General features: G+C 47.8%; 1 protein-coding gene across 1 annotated transcript; it reads right to left on the reverse strand.

Annotated features, from left to right (window-relative positions):
* Nucleotides 1-3,776: 3,776 nt before the first annotated feature.
* GJB2 (gap junction protein beta 2) lies at nt 3,777-9,018 on the reverse strand. The gene is made up of 2 exons (XM_002824046.3): nt 8,798-9,018; nt 3,777-5,582 (listed from the first exon to the last, which is right to left on the reverse strand). Exon 2 carries the CDS (start codon nt 5,558-5,560, stop codon nt 4,880-4,882), a length of 681 nt encoding a protein of 226 aa, XP_002824092.1. The 5' UTR covers nt 5,561-5,582; nt 8,798-9,018; the 3' UTR covers nt 3,777-4,879.
* Between the last annotated feature and the right edge of the window lie 4,837 nt (nt 9,019-13,855).

The raw sequence follows: 13,855 nt of genomic DNA on the forward strand, positions 1-13,855 counted from the left end.
CACTTTTGACTTCGTATACTCCTGTATTATTTAAGTGAAAATGTATTTATATATTCTATAATTACAAAAATCACATTGGCTGCCTTTTCATTTTGAAATGAGCAAAAGTGATAGGGCTGTTAAAAAGCTAAGTCACTTGAGCAATAACGTGGTGTCCAGAACAGTGGTTCCATGGCTCAGCCATGTCTGGGGCTGCACTGAGGACGGGGGCCATCTGCCTTCTAGGAGGACACTGTGGACTGGAATATTGTTCCTGCCTTGAGGAGGAGTCTCCCAGCACAGTTACTGCTGCTTGACTGTCAGAGCATGCGTTTTCTTAGGGAAGCAGAAGGCAGCCTGTATCTAGTAGGGCGGTATGCAGTAGTTGCTTAATGCTGAATGTGTGAAGGAATGTGGGGCTGTGGAGCAGGAGGATAAAGTCTGAACTTGGACCTGTTGTTCTCAGCTATTCGAAGCTTTCTCAAGTGGAAAATAGACTGACTTTGGGTCCACCAGAGGGCAGAACAAATGCTGGAGAGCAGATGCTAGAATTCCGTCTTAAAACCATGAATCCTCACAGCGGCCTGAGTGGCCTGCGCCATCTGTCCCAGCCACGCCCTCCTTGGCCCCATCTCCCTCTTTCTCACCCTGACTCTTTGGCATCCTGGCCTTTCCCTCTCACTGGGATGCTTCCCTAAGAGACTCGTGTGGTTTGCTGCCCTGTGTCCTCCGTATCTCTTAGCAGAGGCCCTCCCTGACCACCCTATGTTAGTTACATTGCAATTTCCCGTTTCCCTCATGACGTCTTATTTTCCTCCATTTAAATTACCTGCAGCAGGTACCACCTACAGGGATCTGTTGAGAGTCGGCCTCCTTCAATGTGAAGCCTGATGTTTTGTTTTGTTCACAGCTACGCCCCCAGCCCCTAACAGTTGGTGGCAGTCAGTAAATATTGCTTGGGAAAGCGAATCATTAGCCATGTGCAGAAATGGAACAGCATCTCACCAAGCTGAGGTTGCCCCTGGACCCTGTGAACACTGGGGCAGTTGGGGTGTTCCTACTGTGCTTGTTACCGGCTTCAGGAATCAAATGCACTAGAGAATTGTAGAAGTGCAGTCCACATCCTCTGTGTGGTAGGATCAGCTGCTGTTGGCCTCTGAGCAGGATCTGTTACCTTTCTGAGCAGCGCCTTCCTGTTGCCCTCAGCAGGAATAACACTCTCTGACAGCCTAGGACTTCAGAGCACTGCTGTGAGGTGCAAATCAGGTAATATGGGAAAAGCATTTGGTGAGATGTATGGAAAGTGTAGAGACCCTGACCAGATGAGTCAATGGCCTTCTTCGTTACTCTGTTGACCTTTCTTTAATTGCAGAGCCGCATAGCTGTCACCACTTTATCCTTTTTTTGCTGCTATATTTGCCCCCAGCCATTCCTCTCCCGGCTTATGTGGCTAGACTCACCTGCCCGTGCTGCAGTTACTCCAGGCTTTGTGTAAATGTGCATTTTTTTTCCAGCCCCCAGTTTATCAAGCTTTTCTTGAGTCACTTGTATCTGAAATACCATCCGTCACTCTTCCAGGTTGGGATCTGTCTAGTGGAAAACAGATGACAGTCATATGTTACTTACTGCTTTACTGTGTGGAGAACGTTTACATAAATTATCTTATTTCATTGCCTCTAAGCTTGGGAAAGATTCAGGAAACCCATTTTAAGATGAGGACACTGAGGTCAGGGTGAGTGAGTAAGCTTTTACCCACCTCTCAGCTGCTCTCTAGTTGTCAGAGACCAGCCCGAGGGGATGGCTCAGGCCCGACCCCTGCAGCATATTCCTTGGGGCCTCCCAAGAGGGCCCGACCTGCTCACCCAGCTGTGACTGTCTTTTGACAGGAGGAGGGAGCAGCGAGGCTGCACCCACTGCTCATAAAAAGCAGAGCTTGTCCACGCCGAAGGCTCGGCTAGGTGGGAGGCCGCTTCCACAAGGCTTTTTCTTGCTCCATACAAAGTGCAGACTGATGCTTTGAGATATAGTCAGGATTATCATTTTCAGAGCTCAAGCTCTGATTTCCAGGCATGTGACCAGACCTCTCTATCCATTCCTACAAGTGGTTGAGAGTAGCCCATAATTATTTTGGCTTGGTCTTTTAATAGCTCGAGAGTAATAATCTATATAGCTTGCAGAAGTGAATGTATTTATTTTAAAAGTTCTGTGTTTTTTGATGTTGTTGTTGTTTGAGACAGGATCTTGCTGTCACCTAGGCTGGAGTGCAGTGGCACAATCACAGCTCACTGCAGCATGGACCTCCCAGGTTCAAGCAATCTTCCCACCTCAGCCTCCTGAGTAGCTGAGACTACAGGCACATGTCACCACGCCTGCCTGGCTAACATTTTTATTTTTTGTAGAAACAATGTCTCCCTATATTGCCCAGGCTGGTTTTGAACTCCTGGGCTCAAGTGATCCTCTTTTCTCAACCTCCCAAAGTGTTGGGATTATAGGTGCAAGCCTCTGCACCCAGCTTAAAAAGTCCTATTTTCACAGTCTATGTGCAGAGCATTTTGGAAGTCAGGTAGAAACCATTTCCCATTTTCTATTACCTGGGTGATAGTTGATTGGTTTTTGTTCTTTGAAATCCATTTTAAAAGTGTATGGTCCTCTATGAAAATACTTCTAATTATTGATGTGTGAAATGCTTTGAAATCCTTGGATGGAAATCTTGTACCATGAAGGAACAGAACTGTTGGTGGTGTCTCTGGGAGAGGCTCGGGAGGGCCGGGCAGGCCTGTGGGGGTAGCAGGCAGTCACTCCCATGGGGACAGGCTGACCTGGTGGGCTTATTTCCCATGGAAGTGGGCACTGAGGAATAAAAAGCAGTTTCAGGCCAGGTGCAGTGGCCCATGCCTGCAATCCTTGCACTTTAGGAGGCTGAGGCAGGGGGATCCCTTGAGCCCAGGAGTTCGAGACCAGACTGGGCAATATAGTGGGACCTCATTTCTACAAAAAATGAAAAAATTAGTGGAGCGTGGTGGCACACTCCAGTGATCCCAGCTCCTTGGGATGCTGAGGTGGGAGGATCGCTTGAGCCTGGGAGGCAGAGGTTGCAGTGAGCCAAGGTCATGCTATGAGTGACATTTTGAAGGTCCACTTCTGTGATTCATCCAGGAGCTAAACGGGTCATGTCCAGCCAACTCAGCATTCCCCAAGGTACGTTTCCAGTCCACACACCACATTGTCCAGACTGATATGCCTCAAAAATCTGGTAGAGCTGGCCACGGCGTTAGGTAGAAATCATCTTCCTCCCTTCCTTCCCCACCAATCTTTCTGGTGACAGAAGCTTTTCTGTAACTGGGGCAGAATGGGGTCAGACACCCTGGCAAGTTACCCATTGGTGTTATGAAATATAAAACATTAATGTATTTATATAAAAAGTGATAGATGAAATTAAAATTTGCTGTTCCATTAAAACTATATTAGATTTTAAATTATTATAGAGATTATATTTTAATGTTTTAAATGTATTTGATACATTACAAAATTATTTTAGTTATAAGCATATCATTAAAGCTATTCTTTATTATTACAAAATGCTTTTACAATGCTATTCTTGACAACAGGAAAATACTCTCACTGAAGTATGTGGAGTACCATTTTTTGGAAACCATGTCAAGCATAATGGCAATATTCAGGTTCAATCTTCCTACAGATCTCAATATTTATCTAAACCTTAGCTTCTATTCTTTCCACATGTTATTAGTTATATTTTCACTTAAAAAATTGGAGGCTGAAGGGGTAAGCAGACAAACTTTTGAAGTAGATAAAGCTCATCTTTAATCAACAGAATTTAGAGTCCAGTCTTTCCAAATCTGTTTTTAACAACAGAAACTTCTCCCTCCCCTGCCCCATTTTGTCCTCCCCATTAAATGGTACTGTGTCAATAAAATTCCCAGACGACCTCTTTAAATCAGCATTCCTTCCGATGCTGGCTACCACACTCATGGAAAAGGGAGATGTGTTGGACAGGCCTGTCATTACAGGTAGTAGTTGGTGGTACATCCAGTCTGTATTTCTTACACAAAATTACATCTAAATATTTGACACGAGGCCATTTGCTATCATAAGCCATCACTAGGAACTTCTAGTCTGTCTCACTCGATTGAGGCTACAATGTTGTTAGGTGCTATGACCACAATGAATACAACAGACAGCCTCTCAGCTGCACTGCAAAGTATTCATAACCAAAAGACCATATTTCAAATTAAATCATAGTAGCGAATGACATACCATTTACATATCACAATCTGAGCCTCTGAAACAGGGGGAACATATAATGGTATCCAGAACATCTTTACATCAAAATAATCTATCATACTATAAAGTTTTCACTTACAAAAAGTGTAACAGAGTTTAAGGCACTGGTAACTTTGTCCACTGTTAGAGATTAAAACTTCCAAAGCAAATAAAAGAACCAATGTTCACCTTTAATGTGGGGAAAGTTGGCAAAAAGAACCCCAGGAGGACACCCAAACCTTCTCTATGTCCTCTGTGGAACCTGGCCTTTTTCTCTTGTCCTCAGAGAAGGAAACAAATGCTGATATCCTCTGTTTAAAATATGAAAGTACCTTACACCAATAACCCCTAACGGCCTGGGGTCTCAGTGGAACTAACTTAAGTGAAAGAAAATTAAGACAGGCATAGAATTAGGCCTTTGTTTTGAGGCTTTAGGGGAGCAGAGCTCCATTGTGGCATCTGGAGTTTCATGTGAGGCCTACAGGGGTTTCAAATGGTTGCGTTTAAGATCAGAATCTTTGTGTTGGGAAATGCTGGTGACTGAGCCTTGACAGCTGAGCACAGGTTGCCTCATCCCTCTCATGCTGCCTATTTCTTAATCTAACAACTGGGCAATGCGTTAAACTGGCTTTTTTGACCTCCCAGAACAATATCTAATTAGCAAATAACACAATTCAGTGACATTCAGCAGGATGCAAATTCCAGACACTGCAATCATGAACACTGTGAAGACAGTCTTCTCCGTGGGCCGGGACACAAAGCAGTCCACAGTGTTGGGACAAGGCCAGGCGTTGCACTTCACCAGCCGCTGCATGGAGAAGCCGTCGTACATGACATAGAAGACGTACATGAAGGCAGCTTCGAAGATGACCCGGAAGAAGATGCTGCTTGTGTAGGTCCACCACAGGGAGCCTTCGATGCGGACCTTCTGGGTTTTGATCTCCTCGATGTCCTTAAATTCACTCTTTATCTCCCCCTTGATGAATTTCCTCTTCTTCTCATGTCTCCGGTAGGCCACGTGCATGGCCACTAGGAGCGCTGGCGTGGACACGAAGATTAGCTGCAGGGCCCACAGCCGGATGTGGGAGATGGGGAAGTAGTGATCATAGCACACATTCTTGCAGCCCGGCTGCAGGGTGTTGCAGACAAAGTCGGCCTGCTCATCTCCCCACACCTCCTTTGCAGCCACAACGAGGATCATAATGCGAAAAATGAAGAGGACAGTGAGCCAGATCTTTCCAATGCTGGTGGAGTGTTTGTTCACACCCCCCAGGATCGTCTGCAGCGCGCCCCAATCCATCTTCTACTCTGGGCGGTTTGCTCTGGAAAAGACGAATGCACACAACACAGGAATCACTAGTTAGGACAGAACAGGGAGACTTCTCTGAGTCTGGGTAAGCAAGCATGCTTAAATCTCTTCCTAAGCAAACACCAACTCTTACACAACCTCACCAAAACAGGTGAAGACAGAACCAACTTAGTTTGTCATAGGATTAAATGTATAGTTCCCAAACCCTCTTGAACATGTTTTTAGGTATTCTCTGATAAAGAGTAGCTTGTTCACCTGAGTAATTCACCGAATCTTTAAACACATCATAAAAACTTGCTGTGTTGGGGAGTGTCTTAAAGTACTTGTTAGCTGAAAGGCACTCATGGGTTCTGACTGTACCCCTGCATCCTCTGCAGAGCTTCCTTGGGTCTGACTCTGCAGAAGTTACTCGGCGTTCAACAGCTGCATCCATTTGCAGTCTCAAGTTTTGGCTGTACCACTGGGGCCCATACTAGCTTGGGCCAACCTTGCTCAAAGGTTGAGAGGCCAAGTACAGGAGAACCGTGAGGATAAGATGTAACTTACAGCTCCCCTATCTAGTCTCTCTGCTGAGCCACTTTCCTTAACGTCTTGAATGAATTTTCACAGACGTGGCATGTAGCAGTGAAACTGTTGTTACCAGTGGTTAAGTTTACATTTGAGGCACCCCGAGTTAAAATTTTACAAAGGACCTTGCTTCCTTCTACATGAAAGGAAGAGGTTAGGAATGCCCTCTTCATGGAGAAAAGCCACGGTGAGCACAGACTTTCGTGTAGGCTTTGTGGATGGCTTGGTGGCCTCACTGTCAGGCTGGCACTGACGGCTCAGTTAGCATATCTGTTTTGATAAGTGCTGCAACAGTGCATTATAATTGTGGGTTGTGGTTTTAATTTCAAAGTGTTTCTTAAAAGACACATTATTTTAAAATGACAGAAAATTCAACTCCCTCGGTTACTGGCCCAACTAAGCGACGTCACTGCATTGCAGTTCAGCGCTGAAGCTTGGGGGAGTCCCACACTCCTCACTGCAAGTGGATGTGGAGAAGCCAGTGGATAACTTCCCGTGAGCCCGTGGCCTTCTTTTCATCCCAGGATGTGAACTGTCTTCACTGATTCATAGTTACACCCTGCCTGCCACAACCAGCGTTCTCCTAAACAAGATTCCACCCTCTCCACAATCCGGATGAATCATCTCTTTTCCACCCTTCAGAGCTGGTAGTGAATCCTCCTTCTTCTTTTACTTAAAAGCATCCTCCTCTCCTCATTTTAGGCAAGTTGCATCCTATTTTCTGATGGACTCTGGAAGCAGGCTCGTAGTGAATGTCTTTCATGACCCACAGTCACTGCCACAGGGCACCAAGGTCAGGCAGAAACCATCCAGTGCCACCTTGGTCAGAGGCTAACAGGAGAGAGGTGGCCACAAAAGTTACATCAGATTGACATAGGCCTGTGAAACACTTAGCCTCACTGAGCTTGGGAAAGACAAACATCATTGGAAAAAACAATATTTTAACCCAGGTTCAGCACTGACCCATTGATAATCCAGACTGGGAGGCTCTTAGGTGAGCTGGCTGTCCTGCTAAAGCACCCACAGCTCAGGCCAGTTCCGTCCCAACAGCAGAACCACCGAGGGCAGCAACATTCCGATTTTAACAAAAGCATCTTATGGAATTAGACATTCTTCATTGGGCCTCACTGAGTGGAAAACAGGATACTCCCCGAAGTAAACTCTCTCCTGGTTTACAACAATATACCTGGCCAAGAATATGGGGCTGCGGGAGGAGGGGTTTATCCTTTGCCCTCTTCCACCTGCCAAACCCAGGTCATACACCCTTCTACAGACCTGTCCAGTTACCAACAGCTGAGAAAAATGCAGTTCCAAGAAATCCTATATTGTTATTTTATAAAGCTTGAGCTGAAGCTACCTGTTTTTAAAGATCCTTTTTCAGGAAGAGGAGTAAATTAAGATTTACTCCCCAATGGGCTAGGGGGTCATAGGTTAAGAGGGGCTCAGAAGCAGGATGAAGTTGTTTTCAATATTCAAGTCAGAGGAGGAGCTGCCCTCCTGACCTCCCGACCCTGGGCGGTTACATGCAGCTTCCTACCGGGCCCACGCCACCCTGCACCGCCTGGAGAGCTGCCAGAGGCCAGCGGAGGAGTTGGTTCAGTTCCTTAGGGAAGACACTAGGTGGATCACCAGGTTCCAGAAAAGGCAAAAGGGACTCTTCACCCCTTAATTTCTCCACCCTTAGGTGATGGGTGGTCGACCTTGCCTGGCTGCCCCCTGAGGGTTCCTCTACCCTTCTCACCAGTGTCTGAAATTGTGACCGACTGTGCACAGCAGTTTCGAAAGGGACTCTAAGGTCACATGGGGACACGGCCGTACCACGCTTCTCAAGGCAGTCCCAGGTGCATGGCCACGGAACCCAGCTCTCAGCAGCTGTTAGTCAGGTGAGCGCTGTTCGGGCTGCCTTCCTCCTCCAGTGGGGCAGGATCGAGGCACTGATGCAACCGTCCTGAGGACGCGGATCTCAGCCGCACACCACCTCTTCACGAACAAGGGTCCTAAAAATTTTCCTTCTAGCCGGGGAGCACAGCCCGGAAACCAACCCTCGTGAAGCGTTTAGGAAAAAGGGCAGCCACTGAAATCTTGGCCCCGGGGTGGCCCGGGGTCGGCGGGCTCCGCGTTAGTTCTAGGCTCCGCCCAAACCTCTGCCCCGGCGCTTTTTCTGCAGAAGCCGCTCCAGAAGGTAAAGGTCAGTTCCTGCAGCGGAGGCTTCCTGCTTCACCGGCGAAACGGAGCTTTGCTTCGAAGCTAAGCTTTCGGTCAATTTAAAACGTTTGGTGGCAGTGGGTCGAGTAGCCAGGCGGCTGCGCTAGAGTACCCCGAAGGGATATCGGTGACACCACAAACCTCGCGCTGGCGGCTCGCCCCAGCTTTCTTCCCCTCCCGCGCGCGCCCGGCCCCACTCGCACCCCGGGCGGTGCCATCGCCTCCACTTCCCCGGCGCGCCGCAGCCGCTCCGGCCCGGCCGCCCCATTCCAGTTCCAGAGCTCGGCCGCAGAAACGCCCGCTCCAGAAGACGGCCCCCGCCCCCCGGCTCAAGGACGTGTGTGGGTCCAGCCCCCGGGTTCCCCGAGATCCATGCGGCCGGGCAACCCCTCTGGGTCTCGCGGTCCCTCCCTGCGCCGGGTTCCTGGCCGGGCAGTCTGGGGACTGCAGGCTCACCTGCGTCGGGAGGCAGCGCGCGGCGGGGCCGGGGCGGGGGTCTCGGCGTTGGGGTCTCTGCGCTAGGGCTCCTGCGCTCCTAGGCGGGTCCTGGGCCGGGCGCCGCCGAGGGGCTCCGAGTCGGGGAGAGGAGCGCGCGGGCGCTGCGGGGCCGCAACACCTGTCTCCCGCCGCGGCGCCTTTTAACCGCACCCCACACCCCGCCTCTTCCCCCGGAGACTGGGAAAGTTATGGAGGGGGCGGCGCCGCGGGCGGAGCGCGCCCGGCTTCCCGGTCCTCAGAGCTTCCCCGGTCCACGAACCCCCGACCGCCCCCCGAGAGCCCCGAACCCCCCGAGTCTCCTTCGAGGCACCGAGTCTCCGAGTTCCTTTGAGCCCCCATGAGTTCCCCAAGTGCCCCCAGCGCCCTGAGTCTCCCCCTGGTTACCCCGAGCGCCGCCTCCCCCAGCCCCTTGGCGGCCCGGGTGGAGCGGGGGCGGCTGAGCGTTGGGACCCCCCCAGGAAGCAGCGCCCCAGGCCCCGGCTCCGGTGCTGTGCGGTGGGCGGGGTTCAGGATGGCTGTGGTCGTTGTCCTCTACTCCGCCTAGTGCGAGAGGACTTGGCATTTATGAGCGCTTCTTTAATTTTTTATTGTTAGAGAAACAGGCATTCCTCCAAGGACTAAAGATCTGTTCGAGTCGCGGAGGCTGCGCGGGCCCGCGAGGCTCTCGCAGGGGGACCTAGGCTGGGTCGCGGGGCGGTGCCCTCTGGAATGGGGGTTAACGGTGGCCGAGGAGGGGGCGCCGCCGGTGCCGGCGAAGTCCCCGCTTCTTTCTCCCCTCAAAATCTCACCAATCCGAACGAACCCCTTCTCGAATTTCCGATTTTATTCGATTACTTTCAACGATGTGCCAAGGACTAAGGTTGGGGGCGGTGGGGGAGACAAGCCTCGCTTTTGCCATGGCCGGCAGGGGGGTCCTGCCATCTGCGGAGGGTGCCCCCCGCGGCCCCCGGCCCAGCCAGCTTCCTTCGCTTTTCGTAACTGGGGAACTGCAAGGAGGTGACTCGTTTTGGGGTGAGGAGGCCCAGACTTTTCAGAAAGGAAAGAGAGCAGGTAAAAATCTGCCAAGCCCCTTCCTGCTCGATGCACACAGCACGAAAGGGGGAAACTGATGGGATTCTGCGGAAGACCGCTGGGCGGCTGGCTCTGCACTGCACACCCGCTGGGGGCTTTCTGGATACCGCGAAGCTTTGTCTCAGATTATGAGGTCTCAGTATTTGCATTTGGTTGGGGATTTTGGTGTCTTGAGATACAAATGACAGAAGACAGATTTGCACAGCGCAAGCGGATGAGGGACTAAGATGTGCAGAGCAGGCTGGGTGGGGACCCCCGGGGAGGTCTACCCCAACTCCCGCCCCACCTCGGGCACCCACTTCGCCATTTTTGCAGAGGGGAGCCAGGTCAGAGGTGCAGCCTGGTCCCCTCGCGCTCACGTTTTTACCCAGGTCAGTTCGAAGTTAAGTGGAAATGGTGATTAATCCTGACAAGTCAGATCTGGCCTCAGAATGGATTTCCCGTGATTGCCACCATTATTAGCATTGACTTTTCCTTGAAAAACTGGCGCCCTGTGGCCATGGGCCGACCTAGGCAGTTTCTGCAGGGACGAGCGTGAGTTTTGTACCGCGGTTACCACCTACTTTCCAGCTCCAGGTCTTAGTCTAAGAGGGAGTGTCTGCTCATGAAGAGGCAAAGCCCCAAGAGCCGCGAAAAGCCTTGCATGGTCCATCGGAGAGATGTGCTGAGTCGGCTTGTTAAAAATGACAGGCAAAGCCTGTGGGGTGGGGCAGCTTTCTTGGCCTGAGCACATCTTGGTTGAGCCAGAGGTGACTTGAGGTGGAGAGTGGGGCGCCGGTTGGTGGGTTCTCCCTTTAATTTCTCAAGGGCTGTGCTGTCTATGAGTCTTTTGGAGTCCTGGTTGGGTTGGAATGAAGGAAGGTTCTAGAACCACTGTGGGAAGCTCGCTAGTAAAGATGGTTTGGAGATCGGAAGTTGACTGACTTTCCCCCATTGAAAAATGTCACCTGAGATTTTAGTGCCTGTATCACGATTATAGGCTCAACTTTCTTTTCCTTGTTTTCTTTGATTTAGTTCTCCTTATGTGCAAAATTACTGTGTGATGTTGGCTAGTCGTATTATCACAGCCACTCCCTGTTTTCAGGATTTGTAGCTGGAAGTCCTATAGCACTTAAGTCTTCACTTACAGATCAGCGCTTGCTTTTATTCTGTTTTGTGTGATTTCTGCTGTTTTCCTGTGAGTTGGTGTTTTCTTCCCCAGTAGGCTCAGAACTCCTCTAGGGCAGGCCATTATATGCATGTACATAGTGTTCTCCAGTGTAGGGGAGGAGAAGGAGGAGAGGTGAGGTGGGAAGAGGGTGAGGGAAGGCTCGGATATTTGAAGTTATTTACAAATGAGCTTAGACATAAATCCAGTTAACAGATCACACCACAAATTAATGATTAAAGAAATCCTGAAATTATTTTGTAAATTACACACATTGCTGCGTTTTTTTTTTCTGTTGAAAGCATTACTTTTAACAGAAATGGAAACATTGGAAATAAACCATGATTTTCTCACCTTTTATGTCTTCATCTCTTAATGTACCAGTTCCTAGAGAAGCTGAAGCCCAATCCTGTGTTCCTCCACCCCAGCCACCCAGCCCTGTGGTGAGAACACAGGGAGCTTAGGATAGTCCTGCTGCGTGCAGCACACACCTTTGTCTCATTGACCTGCAGAGACTGACCAGATAGAGAAGGTTTTTTGATGGAAAACTCACTGTGGTGTCTGCCTGGTTGATCTTGAATGATGGCAAGTGGGCACTTTTCAGGTAACTATTGATGATTAACTGACAAGGATCTGTGAAGGCTACACTTTGTCACTTCAGAGTGCCAGAGATACCTAACAGTAATATTTTTTACATATATGCTTAGTACCATGCAGGTAAATCCCAGGTGATTGTCATCGAGCTGAAATTTTATGCAGATGTTTAAAGTGATGCACTTGTAAGGTTATAAGGTGAAAATGCTAATGTTTAAAGCTATTTGGCATTTTAATTTGACAATTGTTTTATAAATGAACCAAAAAGAAGGAAGTTGCTATTGTGCAATAAATCAGTGTGACACAAATCATATTTCTTAATATTTCAAGTGACTGCTTGCCAGCTGCCTGATGGAACGGCACCGTGAATTCCCGCTGGGAAGGATGCTCTAAATATACATTAAACATGTCTTGGTTGAATTTCCGACTCACGAATCACACGTAGGTGATGGCAGAAAATGATGCAAGACACAGAGACTGTCCTACCACTTGGCAGTTTTAGGGCAAGTTGGATTCATTGAGTGTCTCTTCAAGAGCCATTAGTTAATGGACCACATTCCCTTTTCTTGCCTTGCTGTTGAAATATTAATAATTATAATAACTGGCAAAAAAAGAGAAACTTTAGCTCTCCTCAAAATAGCAGTTGGAAACTGACAAGCTCCTGGCATCTCTGGTTAATTAATAATAACTTACATATGATACTGTAATTTTAATGCAGGAGTGGCTCCACTGTGATCCTTTGTGGGTAATTATTACAGGGAACACCATTTCACTACAATTTCTCTCTGTGTAATTGAACCACACCCTGATTTATGTTTTCTGAAAATTGTTAAAGTCAAATCTTTTGGGGAAAATCAGTTGTTCCATTCAAAGAGTTAAAAAAAAATTCCAGCCTTCAGTAATTTAATTGTTCTTTGCTTCCAAATTAAAGACATCTCATAAAATTCTAATTGCCAAATTGTGACTGAAATTATTATAGGCTTTTAAATGTTCCTCATTCTATTCTTATTTTCACACATACAATCTTTTGGGGGAAATTCAAACTGCTAGATGTGTCTCCATTTCAAGGCAGTTGTAGAATTGGTTGATCTCCTTGGTTTTGCTGAATGGACACATGCTCTTACTCACAAATATATCCATGCAGTTCTTTTATGATTATCTAGGCAGACTGTGGAGAAATTACAAAGACATTTCCAATTGTATTTGTGTCAAAAAGCACGTTTTGGTCAGAAATGAATCCAGAGCTATAACTCCCTAAGTAGGTAAATTTTTTTTACTTCTATTAAATATAAAAAGTAAATTCTGTAAATTACGGTGGCTTGCCAACATGGAAATTCTGGATCATTCACAAAGAAGCCAAAAAGAGCTCTACATTCTAGCTCTGGCTACAAAAATATTGTGCTATCTATCATCTTGAAGGGCTTCTGGAACAAGTTAGAATAGAGTCAACACTCATGAGCTGCTGTAGCAAAAAAAGCTATAGATGTAAGATTGACAAGGGCAATAGAGTAATGACTCCCTGGCTGTGTTGTATTTGATGGACGACAGTAGGTTTTTCACAAAATGCTCATTTGGATGTTTCAAATTAAAACGTTTCACTTTCTAGAACCAATTACGTGGTCAGTTTAGCTCCTGAGGTCCCAGTCAGAGGGGTATTCTGTAGCTTGCAAAGCCTCTCTTTGGGGACTGGACGTGGAGTCTGTGGTCTTAGAATTCAGAACTGGGATAATGCGTTAGCCGCTCATCTAAGCTATTCCTTAAACGCTTTCAGAGTCATCTCCACTGTGGGGAAAGAAGTTCTTTGTGTTCTCTGACTTAGTCTCATTCTAAAAAAAAAAAAAAAAAAAAAAAGCAATTGCAATACCCAGAGCGCACAGTAGATGGCACTGAGACTTGTCGGAAAGCTGGGCGCACTCAGGAGGTGGGAGAAAAATCAGTAGGTAAGCTTTTCTTCTACTCTAGTGTTGCTGCTCCTGACCTTATTAATGGGCTGATAAATAGATTTCTTTCCTTTCCTTTTCTTTTTTATGTGAAATTAAATGAAGTATAAAAGAATATGAGAATGTGTTGCTATTAGCAAGGATAAGTAATGCTTTAGGAAACGTTTGGTTCGTGTGTGTGCTTTCAGACTGATGTGTGTGTCCTGGATCCAGTGTAAAATGTACTTCTGTCTGTAGGTCTCTGCCAACAGAAAAGTTGGAAAG

Source organism: Pongo abelii, chromosome 14 (assembly GCF_028885655.2).
Source record: "Pongo abelii isolate AG06213 chromosome 14, NHGRI_mPonAbe1-v2.0_pri, whole genome shotgun sequence".
Taxonomy (NCBI): domain Eukaryota; kingdom Metazoa; phylum Chordata; class Mammalia; order Primates; family Hominidae; genus Pongo; species Pongo abelii.